The 21210-nt window shown below is 43.0% G+C and overlaps 1 protein-coding gene across 6 annotated transcripts in view; it reads left to right on the forward strand.

Annotated features, from left to right (window-relative positions):
* The first annotated feature begins 229 nt into the window (after positions 1-229).
* Positions 230-21210, forward strand: part of slc4a11 (solute carrier family 4 member 11) — a 66538-nt gene continuing 45557 nt past the window's right edge. For 2 of the 6 annotated variants that reach the window (XM_061795940.1, XM_061795937.1), the window contains exon 1: positions 232-494. In XM_061795940.1, the coding sequence (XP_061651924.1) occupies positions 371-494 (124 nt within the window). In that variant the 5' untranslated portion in view covers positions 232-370. Of the gene's footprint in view, positions 495-8925; positions 9146-21210 lie in introns of those variants that run through there. The other 4 variants (XM_061795938.1, XM_061795936.1, XM_061795941.1 and 1 more) reach the window with 4 other exon arrangements.

Raw genomic sequence — 21210 nt, forward strand, 5'->3', positions numbered from 1 at the left:
ATAATAATATATATATATATATATATATATTTTTTTTTTTAATGAGCCGGCTCATTTGTCCACGTAAAATAAAGAAGTCGAAAGTTCACCACTGCAAGTGAGCGGCTACTTTTGTTTTGTTTGAATGTTCACCCAAAGAGCCAATTTAACGGCAGCCCAACAACTTTTCAAACTTTTAAGCTGTTTTTTCAGTTAAAAGTATAAAAACCGCCAGGCGGTGGTCGCGGCCGCGCGCTGCGCAGCACCTCCTCGTGCGTGTCACGCGCACCTGGCGGGCTCCCGTCGCGCTGTTTCGCGTGCCACTTTTGGGACGTTGGCGCAACGCTCGCTTCCGCCCGTGACGTCAGCATGAGGCCCGCGATCGAGGTTGATGGCGGCGCGACACCAGGTCACTACTTTTGTCTTGTTTTTTGTTCTTGAATGGCGTTTTGCGGTTCCCCTCAGCTTCTCAATCGCTTTTTTTGTTTGCCTCGTGCGCCTCATTTGCATACAAGGTGTGTTGATTTTGCTCGCCGCCGACGGGTTTTGTTCAACTCTTAACGCAATTAATGTTAAAGTTGTCATGGTAACAGTTTAACGAGGAGCAATTCAAAAGTTCCCCTGACTCATTAAATTGGTTATATTTTGAAACTACGGTTAAATGAAGTCCCCGAGTCAACTTGTTTCCCCCCCCCCCGCCCCCCCCCCCCAAAAAAAGGGAATGCAGAAAAAGCTGAAATGTGGTTCTGAAACTAACAAAATATGTGAACTCTATTGTCCTAATCTTATGATAAAGAACGCAGAACACAAAGATGCATGCAAAAGCTTTCATGGGAAGAGTTGAGCGAGTGTAAGTGAGCGCAAATATTCACGTCAAACGAGCCATCCTGTTGACGATATTTCGAAAGGATGCAAGAACAGAGTCCTATTTTCAACTTTTCATCAATGCTGTTTTGACACGGCGCAGGCGAGAAACTGAAGCGTGTACCCGATCGTACCCGAGCTTGTGGTTTTGCGAAGTACGGCTCAACGTCGGTTTTGTTTAGCTTTGCGTGCCGTTATGCGCTGGAGCGACTTCAACGTGTAGTCGCTGTGCCGACGCGAGGAGGAGCTGGAGACGAGCCATTTCCATCAATGTGTTTATTTGCTTTATGAGAGCTGAGCGCTGTTGCTAATATTTGGATGAGTCGCTACAGGAGAGAAGATTTTCCTTCAACTTGACCTTTTGGCGCACCTTTCCGTGCACTCCGCGTCATGTTGTTGTTTTTGTGTAAGCCCGGCCTCCGACGGCTTTTAGTCGCCATTCGGCCGACGCGTCCGTCCGTCCCGACGGCGGCGAACGTGTTGTTTCGGTTCCGGCGGGAGTTCAAAGAGCCCCCGTCTCTGCCGCCGCTAACGCCGCCGGTGTGTTAGCGCGAGTCATCCGCGCGGATTAGTCGGACCGCAAGCGCTGCTCGCCGCGAGCAGGTTTGCAAGCGTCACGGATGCGGCCGTGCATTCGGATTGCTACGTTAGCGGCGCGCCGAGTTTCACATCGAGCATAAAATACTCGTGCTACTCCGCAAACAAACACAGCGTGGCTCGACTTCTGGCTAGAGGACGTCACGGCTCGCGTCCCCTTTTGACGCTACGTCAACGTCGTTTGAAATGACGTCACGCTAATTGCTAGAGGACTCGATTGTAGCGGCATTACTAGCAACCGTTTATGGCTCAGTGTTTTATTTGACCAAACGCTGTCGATAGCGCGCGTGTGACTCACAAGCGTGTGTTGTGAAGTTTGCCTTTGTTGACGTTTGTAAACGTGAGAGGACACGCTTCCTGCGTGTGCGCGTGCACGCTTCAGGACAATCGAAGGTGAAAGGTTGCGTGTGTGGCCAGGAAGGCCGCGCAAAAACTCAAGCCAGCGGAATTGTTGACGTGTGGAAAGTTTTGAATCGGTGGAGAAACGTGAACGGGCGAGGCAAATATGTGGGCAAAACTAACTTTCAATTTGGGAATTTGATTTTGAAATTGGGGGAATTTTCGGGATGGAAATCATGACCGAGATGTCCCGAACGAGCGGAACATTCTTAAATTGGAGTGATTTGAAGCAGTTCGGAAACGGGGAAGTAGGAAGTCGCTGCGTAATCTCTTAATTTGGTCGTTTTATTTTGGAAATTCCGCAATTTGGGGAGTTGGAATGAATCGGTTGGGAAATGTGGAAGTAGAAAGTCAAGATCTAAAAAAAAAAAAAATCTCCTGATTTGGGAATTTGATTTTGAAAATTCAGAAATTTGGGGAATTGAGCACACAAGTTAGAAGTTGGGAAGGTTTGAAGCTGTCAAGAAATGTCAAGTAGCATTTACTTTTACTGTATGTAAAATAAATCAATAAATACATCCATTTGGGAATTTGATTTTCAAAATTTGGGCTCCAAGGTGACTTGAATGAGATGAACATTGTTGTTATTTATTGACATTTTTTATGCATTTAACAGAATACTGAAGTATTTTGAGGATTTTTCTTTGTAAATGCCTTTAAATTGAGAATTAATGAACGCTATTTTTAAATTTGTTTTATGGATTTTTCATTGATTGACATTTCCATGTATTTATCTGATTCCAAAAAAAAAAAAAAAAAAATGATTAAATGGATTCTTTTAAAATTTCCAGTTAAATCCATCACATTAGGACATTGCTATTGTTCACTGTTATTGTTGTTGTTATTTTACTCTTAATATTCATCATTATCTCTCATTTTATTTAATGGCATTTGTTCATTTTTTTCGTGGTTTTGTTATTGTTTTTACATTTTTGTATTTAAAGGGATATTGAATTCTTTTTTTTTTTTTTTTTTTCTAAACATTTATTTAAAGCTATTTGTTTCATTATTCAATTGATTTGTTTTTTTAAAATTCTTTGAATTATTTTCTATCTCCAGATTTCCATCAATTATTTCCTGGATTGTTTTTAAAATTCCAATCCCGCCCGTGAGTAATAATTGCACTTAATTTTCATTGTCATTTTACGATGAAGATTCTCGGTGATCCCCGCGCACGCAGATTGCGATGTAGTGTGTGCGGGCAGCCGAGTAACAAGCGCCAGCTGCTCCCCTCATTCTCATCTTCATCTTCATCTCACTCCTCCTCCTCCTCGCTCTTCATCATCATCTTCATCCTCCTGCTGGTTCCAAGGTGTCAATCAAACACACACACACACACACTGTGCTAATGAAGGGTGTTCCCAGGATTCCCCTCGTGTCTCCATTTTTTTTTGTTTTTTTGCATTTATTTGTCTTTTTTTTTTTATCCGACCGGTGATTCGGCAGGCCTCCGTTTTCGCACGTTGGGAACGGCGGCTGGGAATTTGTGAAGCCGGCGACGACGGTGGCATCCTAATGAGTGGCGCGCCACGTCGCCACACGGGGCGCGAGGGCAAAAAGGACGGCAGGCGCACGGCAGGCGCTGCGGCCTCCAAATCGATTCAAGGCGCCGTACGGCCGACCCCCGCATGCTCGCGGTCCCGCACCTGCGAATTCAACCATTTGCGGATTTAAAAAAATAATAATAATAAAATAAAAAAATACATTTTGCTTTAATTTAAAAAAAAATTCTTTAATAATTTTTCTTTTTCATTTTTTTTTGGGGGGGACCAACCCTGAAAACACTTATTGGTGGTTTATCACCACTTTTGGGTGTCAGTGATCTGCTGGTTTTCCCTATTTTCGGTCCGGCTTGGTCCACGTCCCCACGAGTCGCCGCCCCCGCCCCGCGACCGCATCGCAAAGCATTTTTCTCCATTGAAATGAATTGATATGCCGTTAATCCGTTCCAGTCGGGAATTTTTTTTGATTCTTTCCGTATGACTTTTTTTCCCTGAAATAATACGACGATAATCTTGCCAAAAATCAAACTTTATTTCATAAGATTCTGACTTTTTACACTCGGCAAAATCAGATTTTGTGCTATTTAAACAGTTTTGTTACATTTGGAGGTTTGTATACAAGGAGGAGGGGTGCCCAACACTTTTGAGGCGATTTTTGAGGCGATGTGGATTCTTTTTCCTTTTTGGAGGGCGTGCTCCATTTTTTTCCCGTCGTGATTTTGAAGGTGGTGCATGGATTTAAACAAAAAAATAAATTCTTTTATTGAAGGTAGTACACCAACTCTATTGGGAGTTTGAAGGGGTGTGAGGATTTTTTGCTTTATTTGTTTTCATTTTGGGAAGGGGTGTGTCAACTCTGTCAGGATGTTGACGAGAGTGCCTTCCTAAATCGCTTGGGAATCTTTTTTGCACAGGCGAGGTCGTTGTTTCATTCAGGTTGCCATGTTTATTGTGTGCCTCATTATGGTTTTTGTTGCGTTTTTGTAGGCCCTGTTTGTCGTAACCCTAATCGGGGTGGCGTGGCGTCCGTGTCACGCGTCCAGACGTCTGGTGCGCCCCTTATTGCTTTCTAGCACTAGTCGGCGGTTCGTCACGCCGGCTAGCACGCTAGCCTCCGGCCTCCTCCGCTCGGTCGCCGGCGGCGAAGGGTTATCAGCGCGGCCTGGCGCAGGATATGAAGGCGGCGGCGAGCGAGCGGTTGCTCACGTGCCTCTGATGATAAAAGTGGATGAAAAGGCTAACTTGTGTGGCGCATTAGCGCTCATGTGATGTTGATGTCAGGAGATGAAAACATGATGATTCCATGCTGCTCGTTCAGTCAGTTGATTGAACTTTTGATTTAAAAATTTTTTTTTTCCCCTTATCCAACAGACACAAACTCACAACTTCGTTTGTTGTTTCATTTCATATTTGGTTATGACAAGATGCCTTTGATGTCCTCCATTCAGTAGGAAATCTTGCAATTTTTAGTTCTCACTGGCCAAGCTATTCCAGCTAACCTACCAACTGACCCTAATCAACCAACATTTCCCTTTTTAACCAGTACGAACTAACTAATGTAATTTTTACAGCTAGCCAACTACCTCCACCAAATCTCTCCAAGCAGTCCTAACTAACTAACTAACTAACTAACTAACTAACTAACTAACCCTACTGACAAACTTAACAAGTCAAAGCTGTCTAACCCAAGCAACTGGGCATCCAACCCAAACAGCTAACCCACCAAAATAGCCAGCCACGACAACCCAACAGATCATCTTGCCTATCCAACTCCGTTCAACTAGTCCAACCACTCTTCCAACTACCCAACCAGGTCAATCCAATCTTTTCACCTAAACAGCCAGTCCATCCTAACCTTTCTAACCAATATAACCTGTCTAACCAAACAACTCAACCTGTCCAACCCAACCTAACTTGTCCAACTAACCACCCAGCGCTACGTAACCTGTTTAACTATTCCAATGAACCAACCCAAACTGTTCAAGCCAACCTGTCCGACAAACCTGAACAACCAACCCGAACAAGTTCACCCGGTCTAAACCGACCAACCAAGCAACCAACCCACTGTGTCCAACCACACATCTTAACCATCCAACAGGCCAAACCACTCTACTAACTAACCGACCCTGTCCAAATAACAAATTATCCTCATCCAATCTGTCCAAACAATGCAAGTAAGAACATGGTCAAACCATTCCAACAAACCGTCTGCAATCACAGAAGTTTATCCTTGTGGTCCAACTAACCAAACACCCTTCTTAACCCAACTAGTCCAAGCCAGTAACTGCCCTCAGGCAGGCCACCCAAAAGACTTTTTGCTGTTGTTACCTTTTGTCAGCTGCCTTTGAAAGCACTTAAGGAGAGGAATGCTATTTTTCGAAAGACGGCATTCTTCAAAAAGCAACAAGAGGCTTGCAAATCATCTCCAGCAGCTTCCTCGTTGCTGGCCGACACGAAGAGCGGACAGTAAGTAGACAGCGAGGGTCCGCTGTGGGGGACACTTAACCGCAGCAGGTCTTGGCAGACGGCGTCGCGGAGGCCGACCCGACCGCGAGGACCCGCCGGTCTCTCATTTGCCGTCCGCTCAGCCTTCTCGCTGACATTTGCAAGTCAAATGACTTAATGAGAGAGCGCTCGCCGCGTCTGTAATTTGTGGCGAAATATTGAAACATTCCGAAGCTCGCCTCTTCTGTTAGCGACGGGCGCTTGCGTGGCTAAATACGACGTGCGAGCGCTAGCGGACGTTTTTAGCGCTCGCGAATGCTGCCGTCGACGAGCTTGTTGACCTGACCTTTGCCCTGTCAAAAAGCGCCGCCGTCCACGTCGACAGCCAAAAAATTTTGCTGGGGCGCGTCCTCGTTCGGAACTTTTTATTGGACGCCTCCCACTGGGATACATTGGATGCCTTGCTTCATTGGTCATTAGACCTTTTGCTAAGTACTTGTAAATACTCTTAAGAATAATACTTGTTTTCCTCAAAATAAATGACTTTATTCTCCTGATTTTTAGAGTGTCAACAAAAACTTACTGATCACCAAATTAATAAACCGCTATTTTGATCATCGATTAATCGTTTCAAGACCTTGTTTAACTTAAAATACTCCAAATCCTCAGAATTTCAGCCTCTCAACAGGAAATATTCTCCGATATATTCCTTAGTCGCTTTTTTCAAAATAAGACATTTGCAAACATCTGCTTTTACTTTGGAAAACAATCAACACTTTTGCCGATTTTTCTGACCGGCGTTACAAACCAAACCAGTAACTGAATCATAATTTCAAATGTTTTGAATAAACACATCGATTAATTGGAAAAATCATTGACCGATTAATCGATGATTAAAATAATCTTTAGTTGCACCCCTACTTAAAATGACTCCTAAAAAATCCTTCCTTTGTGAAAATACTTTATTCTTGTAAGATTATTACTTTCTTTGTCCTCCCCCAAAAATCTAACTTTATTCCTATAAGACTGATTTTTTTATTTTCATTTTTTTAATTCTTTAAACACCTGACACTATTCTCGCAGATGATAATTTTTTTTCTCCCTCGGAAAAAAGCAGGACTTTTGTCATTTTTGCCTTCTGCTGTTCGTCGGGAATGTTTTGAAGAACTGACACGGAAGCGACGACCGTGTGGCTTCTTCTGTCTTCAAATGTTGGCGTCGTTAAGACATCTGAAATCGGGTTTTCCGCTGCAAAGAGTGCGCCGTCAACGGCAGGCCGAACGCACGCGGCCCAACGGGTGCGCGCTGACGCACGTGCGCCGGCGGCGCCAAACGCTCCAAAATGCAAAGCGGGGCCGGCGGACCTTTCCGTACGCAGACTGATGCAAATGAGCGACCTTTCGTCGAGCGGCCGCACCCGCGAGGGGAATCGGCGCTCGCGTCGCTCGAATTCACAACCGCACGCGCGAAAGGCTCGCGACGCTCACGTGCGGACGGGAATTTGTTGAGAAATGGCAATATATGAATTTATTCACAGAATATTCTTGAAAAATCACTTTATTCTCAGAATATGACTGTTTCCCCTTGGAAAAATAAAACTTCATTCTTAAATAAAAACGTGACTTTGTTTCACATATTGTATATTTTCCTCCTTGAAAAATGGAGATTTTATTTCTCTAAAAATATGATTTTATTCTCCTGAAGTTACAGCTTTTTTTCCCCCTTGAAACAGTTTTTTTCTGTGGAAAAAATTACTTTATTCTTTTAAAAAAAAAAAAAAAAAAAATCATACATTAGAACAAATCCATTTTTGAGAAACTCGACGTGCGTGGCATAAATTGGACCTCGCGTCGGCGCAGTGTGACGGCCGCGAAGCTTTTTTATTGAGCTGCATGAGAGCGTGAAAATATTAGAAACACCACGGTACCAACGACAAATATGTATTCGGCAAGTACGTTTTTCAACGGGAAGGCGTGGAAGAGGGTCTTGCACAGCTTGTCTGTTAGATTCAGGTTTGTAAACCACTGTAATGACAAAGAGATCACTGTAGAGGGCGGCAGCGTGTGGCTTTGGCTTTGAGATGAGCACGGCTTTCGAGCAGAAGAAAAAGATTCGCCGGTGAATTTCGGCTTGTCCCGTCGATTACGAGGGGGTGAGATGCCGACACGTTGGAAGTCGGACGAGACTAGTTTAGGGACGTCGCAGTCGAACAGAGGATGCATATACGAGGTAGACGGAGAATATGTGTCGCGGCAGGTAGTAGAAAGTGTGTGTCGTGATCGTGAGAAAAGACGACACGCTACTCGCACCGCCGGCCGCCTGTCACGCCGGCGGTGCGCGAACGCTCCGAGGCGCTCCCTAACCCGGCGCGGGATGTTCGAGCCCGGCCTGCCTGTCGCTTCAGGTCGCCGTCGTGCGTGTGCGCCTCCTTGTCCGCTCTGAAAGCTCCTGCGAGGTGAGCTGACGCTTGTCGTTAACTCTCGCCGCTCAGTGACAATAAGATAAGATCCTGATAACAAATCTGACATGAGTGAGTCCTCCACAGCAGTAGTTGGCGCCGTTTGACACATCAGCTCATCATCACGTGCGTCAGACAATAACAAAGAAGGAACTCCCAGCACATTTTGTTTTTGTTTGAACTTAAAAACAAAGATAAGTGAAAGATTGAAGTTTACGTCATATTGAATAAATTAATTAGCAAGATGATCTGTTGGGTTGTCGTGGCTGGCTAGCTGGAATTGAGTAAATACAGTTTTGGAAAAGGTTATTTACTGTTGAAAACTTTAGGGAGCCTGCTGAGCCTGCACTTTTTGTTTGAATAAAAAAAAAAAAAAAAAAAAAAAAGATATGTATTGTCTTAGATTTAAAAATAAATAAATCTGAATCTGAAAAGCTGTTTAATGAAGATATGCTTTAAGGCATTGAAACAAAGTTGTGTTGGAGTTTGCATTGTTCCAAATTTTGATGCCAATATTTCCCTTTTTACTGCAAATAAATATCGGCTCCAAATATCGGTTACCGGCCCCGAACATATCGGTCGATGTGTAATTAGAAGTAGAAAAACAAAAGCCCGATTGCCGGTACCGAGAGGGCGCTAGGACCCAGGGCGCGCCGTCATTGCGGCGGGTGTTTGTGTCTGGGCTGAGTCACCGCGTGCGCGTGTGCTTGCGCGGGCGCGAGCGAGCGGGAAGGTGATGTCGCGCGCGGAGGATAGCGGCGGCACCGTGATGGCTTGACTGCGGGACGGGCGGCGGATTGAGGGAGGGGGGAGGAAGCGCGCGTGTTCCACGCCACGGCCGCCGCCGTCGCCACGCGCTCAGTCATGGAGACCAACAAAGTTCTTCATTTCGTGCCGTCGGGTAAGTGAACGCAGCGCTCCCACCTCCTCCTTCTTGGGGGAGAACCTTGGGGTTCCCTTCCTGCTCAAACCAGAGGACCCCCTCCACCCCCCCCCCCCCCCCCATCTTTTTTTAACGCACTTCCACACCAGATGTTTGTTGTTTTTCGTTCCGTTTGCGAGTGACTCATGTTGGACTTTTTCCTGCTTGGGGGAGGTCCTCCAGGAAGACACACACACACACACTCCCCCCCCCCCCCCCCCCCAGACCCCCCGTCTTCTTCCTGATGTCACGAGGCTGACACACGTCGTACCTGGCCAGCAGGAGCAGCTGGAATGCGGAGAAAAAGCAATAACGCACTTTCTCCTGCATGTGTGTGCGTGTTTGAGGATGTGTGTGTTGAGTGGTGCTGTGTACATGTGTGTGAGGGTGTGCGCACACGTGTATTAAGTGTGTCAGTGAATGTGTGTGTATGTTGAAGGCTCTTTTGTGAGAGGTTGTATCTCTGTATGTGTGTAATTGGGGGGGGGGGGGGGGTCCTGTGTGTGTCTGTGTGTCCTCAGAGAGTCAATTTAGAGGTGCGATGCGTTTGCCTCCTCACTTTGTTTTTTTCTGCGAAGGCACCATACAAGTGTGTGTGTGTGTGTGTGTGTGTGTGTGTGTGTGTGTGTGAGAGACAGGATTATGAAGCGAGTGTGCGCGTCCGTGTGTCCCCTGCAGGATAATATGACAGAATATTACTCTGCGTGCGTGCGTGCAGCTCATTTGCATGCGAGTTGATGACGAACGCTAGCGCTAAGCGTCACGTCTCTGTCGGTGGCGTTAGCGTTAGCGCCGCCGAGGGCCGCGGGTGGTCTTGACCTCGAGTCCCCTTGAGGCTTGTTGTCGTCGACGGACACTTCATTAGGTTTACTTGGGTAGTAAGAATGCGATCCAGAACAATAGCAAATCCTTTGATCTAATCTAATCTAATCTAATGTGTGACTATGCAGGCCAGGTTGAAAGTCACATTTGAACATGTTCACCAGTCATAGAAGTGTCATCAAGAAGCTCAGCACCGTTCCTAGGAAGCTGTAATAAACAACAAAACACTTGCAACTCTTACATTCTGCTCTTTTTCCACGCACACATAGTACAGTGGATCTGAAAAGTCTACACACCCCTGTTCAAATGCCAGGTTTTTGTGATTAAAAAAAAGAATTGAGAAATTACGCCATGACGAATAATTTCAAATTTCATAATTTCCGCTCATTGTGACCTACAAATTACACACCTTAATTGAAAAAAATATATATATTTTTGAGAGCAGAAGTAAATGTGACTCCAAAAATGGTAGGGAAAGACTGCTAGAGCAACTGAACTTGATTTGGGTGTAATCAGAGGCGACCCTGAGTGGACAAAAAAAAGATAAAATACATAATAAATCTGGTTTTGTGCGATTATTCGATTAATCGATGTGATAAAAAGTTTATCCTTCGCATCGGCGGCCTCAGTGCCAATGACATTGAGACTCGCTCGAGGCCACTGGTAGTAACACATGCACACATGTAGCCATTCAATTTCTATACATTTGAATAAAATATGGAAATATATATATATATATATATATATATATCGTCACCTGTCGAGCTGAAATACCAGCGTGTGTGTGTGTTTGTTTGTGCATGTGTGTGTAACCATTTAAAATAGTGTGTGCGTTCATTAGAACCATGTGTGTGTGCCTTTTTCTTGTCATCCAGCGTGTACTGTATGTTTGTGTGCATGTAGTCATTAGAGAAGTGTGTGTGTGTGCGCACGCACGCACGCGCATGGGTGTGTGCGTGATCGTGCATAAGAACCCAGTGTGCGCTGCTTTCTTGTTTCGTCTCGTTTGTTTTGTGTGTCTATTTGCATGTGTGTGTACTGTATAATAATTTGAACGTGTGCGTCCGTGCGTGTCAACGTGACACTGATCTGTGATCAGTATTCACCGCTGGCGACACATCTCACAGGCTGCAGTCTGCAAGCAGCCATCTGTATGCACACTCGCGCACGCACACACGCACACACGCACACACGCAAATTATTATACAGTAGACACACGTATGCAAGTATACACACAAAATATAAACAAACGAGATAAGCAGCGCACACACTAGCATGGGGTTGTTCTACACATGCACACGCTCACATTCATTGTTGAATTTTTCATGATCCTTTGTTGTTTTTTTTTCGGTGGGAAATGTGAGTTTTCTGCTCGTGCGACGACGCCGCGAACATGACGTTTGTCGGGAATTGCCGACGAGCTCGGCTGGAGTCACTGGGAGGTCGCTGTGAATTTGCGCAGTTTGCCAAAATTTTGCTAACAGCTGCGATGGCGTTGACGCGTAAGATTCTTTCGGGTCTGCTTAATAGCTTGCATGTTAACGCCTTTGTCATCAAAGTTAAAACCGAGTGCCTTATTGTTATTACATTTGACGACAAACAATGGTGTACTTCTTTTTAAACTTGTACAACACTTAAAAAGTTTAAAATGTGATTCTTCACAATGTTTAATTGTTGGTTTTGGCACTAAATGAGACTTTTCCCGACACATACGTGATGTTTGTCGGGAAATAACAATCATTGGCGAGTTTGCAGAAAATTTACAGAAATTGTTCACGGCTTTGCGCTCATATTTGCAATTGAGACATTGAAAAACCCTGTACACTCTGGTTAACAGCATACTAGCGCCCTTGTCATCAAAGTTAAACTTATTGTATTGTTATTACGTTGGTGTATTGTTATTATTTTTTTAATATAAGAGGCGGTTATCCTTTTTTAAAATAACACGAAAAATTTGAAAATGGCAAAACAATTTTGTACAGGTGCTCCAAAGTTTCTCAAATTTGTCTGGTGTATATTAAAATCAATGTATTTATTTTTTTAAATCAAAGAAACTGGTGGAAATGGTTGAAATCAAAATAACAGCATGTTAGCACCTTCGTCAATAAAGACTGTGTCCTATTGTTATTACATTAGGGCTGCATTTTAGCATTCAAGTGTCCTACTAAAAAATTGTATCGAGTAATCGAGTATTCGGATAAGTGAGATTTAAGTTTGAATTTAAATGAACTCAAATGTATTTATTATTATTTTTATTTTTTTATGCCACGGAACACGCGTGGCCAAGCTTGCGGCAAACTTGAAGGAATCAAACGTGGAAACAAGCGCGCCACTTCTAAAGCGCACGTCTCCACAGGCTCCAAACTGACGAAATGTTACCACGTTGTTGACCAAAGCTGCGCTGTCGTAACGGACATCGAAGAAATGAGCCGCAGCTGTCAATCCAATCGGCAACGAGGAGGAAAAATAGTCACGCAAAAGGGCAGTAAGCGCAACGACGCGACAAATGAGCAGAGTTCAAACTTCTGAGTAAATCGTGTAGTCGCTGTGGTTGAGAGACGCACGCGATGACTGCAGTGCTGTACAAATCCAAATATGGCAGCGTAACAAGTCACTGCTCTGTGCTAAATACGACCAATTTTGCTCTTCACCTTTCTGCTCAGTCTGAAATGCACTTTTGGCATTTTGTCTTCTCTTCTCTGACGTCGCCGCCATCTTCTTCTTTGTTGTGTTCAAAGTGCATTTTGCCATTTTCCCGCTCCTTGAATCAAATATGTGCGTCTGACGTGAGCGCGTTGTCTTTCCCGCCATTAACAGACAGCTACCCGAGTTCAATAAGCCGATCCCCGAGGCAGGAAAATATCCTCAAGCATTTTTTTTTTTATCCTCCAAGTCCGTGAAATTCGTTGCAGCCCTCCATTCCGTTTTAATATTAACAGTGTTTATTTTGCAAACTCTTTTTACACAGAAATGTTGAAAATGAGATGTGAGGTGCTAACGAAGTGCGTGAGGTGTCGCATGTCGGCTTCATCATAAAAATTAACAGAGCGCCTCGTTGTCGTTATATTTTACGATAAAGAGTTTGCACTTGTATGTCACTTAAGAATGCTAAAAAATGAAACGCGTGAATCGTAATTGTGATGAAATTAAACTTTGCACTGTACCTTTGTCATTCAAGTTTAGACTGAGTGTCTTATTGTTATTACATTTTACTATAAACTGTTTTTTTGTATGAGTTCAAAATGTTAAAAACGGGACACGTGAAGCCAAGTGTAACATGATGAAACTTTCCCCTGCACTTTTGCCATTAAAGGTCAGACCAAGTGTCTTATTGTTATTGCTCAAAACAGTGGGACACTCGTTTTTACACTTGTATGACAGTTAAGAGTGATAAAAATGAGATGTGTGAAACGCGAGTGTAACGTAATTGAATTTTGCACGGTACATTTGGCATTAAAGGTAAGACCGGGTGTCTTATTGTTATTACATTTGACTATAAACAGTGGTTTACTCATTTTTTTAGGACAGCTAAGTATTTGAAAATGTGACTTAGAACATTGCCTTTACTGCTAATAAAGGTTTTTATGTGACACGACACAAGTGTGCTACAGTCGTGTGTGTGTGTGTGTGTGTGTGTGTGTGTGTGCACGCGCGTGTGTGTGTGTGTGTGTGTGTGAGCCAAGGCGAGGGAATTCCTGCTAATTGCTTACACATTCTCTTCTTGCCTCGCTTCAATTAAATCCAGGCGCCAGCAGTGTCTTCTTGCCTCTGTTGCGTTTATTTATTTTTATTTTTATTTTATTTTTTTTTCTCCTTTCTCCGCCACCACCGAGCACAAAAGCCCACCAGTTCCCTCACCGGCCGCTTTTCATTTGTGCCGCGCCGCCTTCCTTCCCGTGAGGAGAAAATGCCGCATGTTGTCGTGTGGGGTACACACTGCGTGTGTGTGTGTGTGTGTGTGTGTGTGTGTGTGTGTGTGTGTGTGTGTAGTACGAGATGTAATCTTGCTCGCAAAAAGCAAAAACGTGGAGAAGAAAAACCACAGCGAGCTCGCGTGACGTGGAAGTGGGGAAAGAGCCATTTTAGTTTCAAATTCTCAAAGTTTGTAGTGGTTACGAAATTTGGAGGTTTACTGCAAAAACCAAGATGAAATATATCAAATCAAATTGTTGTTGATCTTTTTATGCTGACATATTTCTTCTTAGCAGGCAGGTTTTTGTGTGAAAACATTTCAAGGATATTTTCTCTGAAAAATCGTAATAAGGTACTATAATTCATATTACTGTTTCTGAGTAGGTTCAGTATAAATTAAGAAATAGCACAAGTGTAGGAAGTATAAATTCACTAGTTTTAGGACATTTTGAAGCTAGCTTCATTTACTTGTTTTAAGAAATCTTGCAGTCACATTTTCCTGTTCTACTGTCAGATAATTTAATAATCGATAGATTAAATAATCATAATTTCATTACCTTTTTTTGAGGTTTTTTATTTTTTTATTTTTTTAAACCCAAATGTTTGCAGTGCAGCGTAACGGCCCAAATCATGACAAAACACCCGACTGTCGCGAGCATGAAAAGATTGTGTGACAGGAAGTGACGTCGCAGTCAAACATCAGCATCACTGTAAGCTTCTCATCATAACCAGAAGTTCAACATTTTTTATGCTAAAATGTCAAAACAATAAGACACTTAGTTGCAACTTTAATAACGCAGGCATAATGTGAAGGTGATTCATGTCGCACTCATTTCTCACGTTTTGAAATCATTTTATGTTTTTAACTGTAATACAAGCGCAAAAAGAAGAAAAACACTGATTATGGTAAAATGCACATCACACGTCATTTTTGATATTGTTAAGTGGCGTACGAGTGGAAAAGGCAATCGACTACTGTTTTCAGTCAAATGTATTAACAATAAGACTTGACATGGCAGGAAAGAATGAGAAGGCATTGCATATGAGGGGCCGTTAGGGACATTATTCACGATTAGCTCTCACTTAAAATTCAAATGCTTTCACACACATACAAACTACTGAAAGGCTCTCATACACACGAGTCTTGCTCTCATTGATGCTACACAAATGCTCTCATTGACGCTACTCAAATGCTCTCATTGACGCTACTCAAATGCTCTCATTGGCGCTACTCAAATGCTGTCCAACGCTACTCAAATGCTCTCCTCGACGCTACTCATGCTCTCCTCGGCGCTAGTCAAATGCTCTCATTGACGCTACTCAAATGCTCTCATTGACGCTACTCAAATGCTCTCATTGATGCTACTCAAACGCTCTCATTGACACTACTCAAACGCTCTCATACGCACGAGTATTGCTCTCATTGACACTAATCAAGCGCTCTCATACACACGCATCTTGCTCTCATCAACACTACTCAAATGCGAGCACGTCCGTCACATTCTCGCACACATCACTGGCATTCACGAGTTCATGTCAATCATGCTTACACGTGAATAGTGTAAATCTTTTATTAGGTAGGTCAATTCAAAAAGTGAAATTATAGAGATGAACTGCACACTGCACACACTCAGAGTGAAGTATTTCATATTTAAAATATGTATTATTTTGATGATTGTACCACATAGCAAATAAAAAAGAAATCCCCATATTGAGAAACTAAAATATAACGTCAAACGAAATATTCAATTAAATCAAGAAAAAAAGTGATTTTTTTAAAAAAAATGTAGAAATAAGGCTGGAATTTGCCCTCTGAAAAGTACTTCCGTGTTTAATCACTCTATGAGTACTGAAGAAAAACTTTTCAACTATATTCTAATTTATTGAGATGTACCTATATTGAAAAAAGTCATAAAATATTTGACTGACTGTGTGTAGTCTGGAGTGCATATCTATGACGTGTGGAAAAACATTATAAAGTAGTGATTGTCATGTGACAAATGTAATAAAAAAATGTGATTGTTTATTACATACATTTTATGTGTATGGTGTGTTTCAACTACTTCCTCTGATTGTCTAAAGTGATGTGCCTACAGCTCCCCCTGTTGCTTTGGCATCTATTTGCTATCCTGTCGATGTGTTTTCATGCAAACGCTTTTAGCGAGTAAAAACATCTCAAAACATTAGCGTTAGCTGCAAGGCTGCGTCGTTCAATCACAAAGATGCTTTGGCGGGTGGGAACAATTTTATTTTATTTTTTTCCCTTCCTTTTTTTTTTTTTTTCCCCTCCCGTTCATCGCCTGTGAGTCACGGCACTTCAAGGTTGTTGGGATGGAAACATCCATCAAATAATGCGCCGTTCAGCTTGTGCCTGTGCTACACTAAAAATTCGCAGCCTCCCCGCTTCCACTTGTTGTCGTCGTCGTCAAGTCAAACAGTGGCTAGCGACGCTAAGCTCGTCAAAACGAGAGGTATATAACCTAAACGTATTCCTTCAAACTCCTCTGGATGCTTCACTGGTGAGAAAATTGTCTGTAGTTGCCATGGCAACCACATCGTTTTCTTCTTCTAACGTCTTTTGTTAGCACTAACGCTAATGCTACAACTTCCCGACGGTATTATGTCGGTGGCGTAGAAAAATGCTTAAGTATGTAACATAAAATGAGGAAAAGGAGAAACTATGTGTTTGTGGTTTAATTTTTATAAATTATTTGAAAAAATTAAAAAAACATCTGCGTCAAGAATTTAGAGGGAAAAATTAATGTATTAAATTTTTAGAACAAGGCTATAACATAAATGTGGAAAAAGTGAAGTAGAGATTGACTGATATGTTGTTTTTTTTTTTTTTTTTTTTTTTCCTGGGCCGATACCGATTTTTAGTAGTCAAGTAGGCTGATAATCGATATTTGGAGCAAATATTCATTTGCACTAAAAGGGAAAATATTGGCGTTAAAATGTTTTATTCGAATTCCAATACTTTGTTTAAATGTCTTGAAGCATATGTTTATTAAACTGGTTTGATCAGATTTGCAACATTTAAAAAAAAAAAACAATCGTAGATAATAGACATCTTTGTTTTATATTCTATCAAAAAGTGCAACAAATAAATAAATCCCCCCAAAATGTTTTGTTGAATGTATACTGTACATAACTCAAATGTTAATCTTTCACTCGTCTTTAAGTTAAAACAAAAAGCCAAAAAGTGCAGGGAGTTCCCAGCATCTCATGAAGTTAACTAAAATTTTAAAGAAAAGAAAGCACTGATGCCGATTTCCGTCACAATGCCGAATATAAGATGATAATCGGGTGATAATCGGTATGGCGATAATCGGTCTAGCCCAAAAGTGAAGCGCTATGAATATGTTCTGGCTGCACTGTATATTGGATCGACATTGTACATTTAGTTTCCGCTAATCACTGCAATCAAACCAGATCTGTGTTGAAATTTCACTCATTGTTCCTTGGCCTGTGCCCCACCCCCCTCCACTAAGCCTTAAAAACGTTGGCTTTCTACTTCCCCTTTCATCATGCTGATGAGCGAACAAACGGCTAGAATTGTGATTGTCAGTGGTAATTACTACCTCCAAAAAGTTGGTTATTCGTGTTGTACAAGCAGAATTACATATTGGAGTCAGTGTACCTAATATTGTGTCCCACAAGCATATGTACTTTGAAACCTGTGTACCGTTCGCACAATGTGAGCCCTGCACTATTTAAAAAAAATAAATAAATTTAATCCCCCCCCCCGCCCCCCCTTACTTTCATACCTTAACACCGAACTCAACATGTGTGTTAGCACTCTCGCATTGCTGCAGGCCAAAATGTGGCTCCCCTGCTTAAACGAGCAAAAACGCCGGCGGGCTCCGGGCAGGAGGAATTCCCTGCCCCCGTGCCCAGAGCGCCCTCGGGCACAATTAGCCGATGAAAGGGCACCGCCCCAACCCTCGTACACGACCAAATAAACTCAACGGGAACGCCTCGAAATACCTCTCCCTCGTAAAGTCAAAAATTTGCGTTGGAAACCTGTTTTTAAGTTGACTACGTCTTTTTGATGTTTGTTTAGTCTCCAACCGGCTGATGTGAACTCCTGCAGGGCAAGTTGCATGCTGGAGTCTAACTTTGTGCTTGAAGATTTATTTGTGCGCCAGAGGGGGCTTTCTATCTAATTTGGCACCAGGGTGTTTATTTGATTTCGGGCACTTTTGATTTTCGGTTTTCTCAAAAATAAAATGTCACAAAAACTATACATACCAACCTTACCTTAAATGTCATCTTTCTGTGACTCAGAATCTGTTCATGTCCATATATATTGAGTTAAGATGTTGTTTTTTTTTGGGTCTTTTTGTCAGATTCCCCAGAGAAATGTCATTACCGCCACAATGGCATTTTGATTAAAAATTGATTAATCTTGTGATGGTCATGTCATGTGATGATAATGACATTTCAACATTTTTAGCTAACTGTGCTATGCTGGTAGAGTTATCTTAAAATTTTCTTTTAGGTAGCTAGTCCTGTACAACATTTTATATGCTTATCAAGTTTTTCAAGACAAAATGACACATTCAATTCAAGAATCAGATGTTGAATAAACTTGATTGATCTGAAAATGGTCAATGTGGCGCTAATGACGGCAACTTTAAGGGACAGACATATTTTAGTCTAAATAAAAGAATTTCAAATGTTTTGTATATATGATGGGAAATCATTCATTCTATTATATTTTAAGGAATTTATGGTAAAAGTTACACCATTTTAGCATTTTTTAGTAGAAAGATAGAGCTTCATATATCCAAACCCTGTGCTAGGGACAGGGTGAAAACTGTAAAATACCACCAGAAAACCGCTCATATAATGTCAAAATATACTAATATTAACATGACATTTTAGACAACATTAACATTACTCGTGCACTCACTATAGTAGTCTCTCCATCGCTGCACTATTTGCATATCTGTTGTTGACCAATACTGATTCCAGGTTCTGCTCGATTTGCAGACTGACTGAGGAGTATCTGAGTTTTTGAACTCGGCTCGTACGATTAGCGTAATGCAACGACAGGCGCCTTTCTATACATCATCGCTCTCCATGCATGACTCATCGATTCGCAATCAATCCAACTGTAACAGTTGGTCATTTTGTTTTCTGTATTTGTATTTTGACTACCTTTAGCTTGAGTAAATCTCATCGTCATCGTCGCACAGTGTGACAGCTGCGACACTTCAGCGAGGTCAAGGTGAAAATGGCCAGTTTCATTTTTTCCCATCGGCATTTACAAAATGTCACCTTCCAGGTCGGCGACATTTAAAGCGACATCAGCGACGTTAGCGGCCTTGCTGACGCACTGGAAGCTTGGCGAATGGGTCAATTACTTCCAGATGAGTGATGAGCGATCACATGGTTGGAAAAAAAACTAATCCCGTCATCATCAGCTTTAATGTTGATTTACGAATTTTAGATAATAGTTTTTATAGGTAAAAATGTTTAATAGATTTTTGTTGTTAATTTAGGACAAAGAATATAATTTACTTTTAGCAATGTAAATTCAGGTCAAACCTAACGACTTGATTGCTCAATCCTATGTAACGTTAGCCATGCTGCTACTTAACATTGTTGTACATGTGCCATAGTTATGGTTACGTTTTGTTAGCATTTGTAGCACTAGCAGATCACCTCACAGCCCGCTATCATGTTTTTTTTTTTTTTTTAGCGTTGTTAGCAATAAGAGGTCACCCTAAGGCGCGTCCCTAAGGTTTTGTTAGCATTGTTAGGACAAGCAGGTCTCCTTGTTGACCTCTATTGCATTTTGTTAGAATTGTTAGCGCCAATCACACCATCATGTGTAGCATTGTCACCGCACTAACATAGAAGGTGACTTCATAGACTTCTAGCACATTTTGTTAGCATTGTCAGCACTAGCAGACCACTCGACGACCCTCGTTGTATTTTGTTTGCAAGTTTAGGAATAATACAACATGTCCGAGGTAAATAACGTACTTCTATAGTCTATAAAATACGTGGTACGTGAGGCCTAGCTACTGTCCGCTAGCCCGCAAAGCTAATGATCATCATTTGGTATTGGTGCAATTATGGCACTCCATACTCTATACGAGCACCTCCATATTTCGGGGGATAATATCTTTACCACAACGGCCCGATACAAAGTCCGCATCACTGCGAACGCCGCACCGATCTGCCTGTCCATCTAACGTTCCATTCTTCCCTCACTCACATCCCCCAAGATACTTGAACTCCTCCACTTGGGGCAGGATCTCATCCGCGACCCGGAGAGGGCACGCCACCCTTTTCCGACTGAGGACCACGGTCTCAGATTTGGAGGTGCGGATTCTCATCTCAGCTGCTTCACACTCTGCTGCGAACCGCTCCAGTGAGAGTTGGAGATCAAAGCTTGATGAAGCCAATAGAACCACATCACCAAACCGGACCCCCTCTACGCCTCGGCTGCGCCTTGAAATTCTGTCCATAAAAGTTCTGAACAGTATCGGTGACAAAGGGCAGCCTTGGCGGAGTCCAACCCTCACCGGAAACGAGTCCGACTTACTACCGGATATGCGGACCAAACTCTGACTCCGGTCGTACAGGGACCGAACAGCCCGTATCAGGGGGTTCGGTACCCCATACACCCAAAGCACCCCCCACAGGACCCCCCGAGGGACACGGTCGAACGCCTTCTCCAAGTCCACGAAACACATGTAGGCTGGTTGGGCGAACTCCCACGCACCCTCGAGGACCCTGCCAAGGGTGTAGAGCTGGCCCACTGTTGCAAGGCCAGGACGAAAACCACACTGCTCCTCCTGAATCTGAGATTGGACTTCCCGATGGACCCTCCTGTCCAGCACCCCTGAATAGACCTTACCAAGGAGGCTGAGGAGTGCGATCCTCCTGTAGTTGGAACACACCCTTCGGTCCCCCTTTTTAAAAAGGGGGACCACCACCCCAGTCTGCCATTCCAGAAGCACTGTCCCCGATGTCCACACGATGTTGCAGAGTTGTGTCAACCAGGACAGCCCCACAACATCAAGAGCCTTTAGAAACTCGGGCGAACTCATCAACCCCTGGGGCCTTGCCACCGAGGACCTTTTTCACCACATCGGTGACCTCACCCCAAGAGATAGGAGAGCTTGTCTCAGAGACTCTGCTCCCTCATGGAAAGGTGTGTCGGTCTTCAAAGTATTCTACCCACCGACTCACAACGTCCCAAGTCGAGGTCAGCAGCGCCCCATCCCCACTATACACAGTGTTGATGGTGCACTGCTTCCCCCTCCTGAGACGCCGGATGGTGAACCAGAATT

This window comes from Phyllopteryx taeniolatus, chromosome 13 (genome assembly GCF_024500385.1).
Source record: "Phyllopteryx taeniolatus isolate TA_2022b chromosome 13, UOR_Ptae_1.2, whole genome shotgun sequence".
NCBI lineage: Eukaryota > Metazoa > Chordata > Actinopteri > Syngnathiformes > Syngnathidae > Phyllopteryx > Phyllopteryx taeniolatus.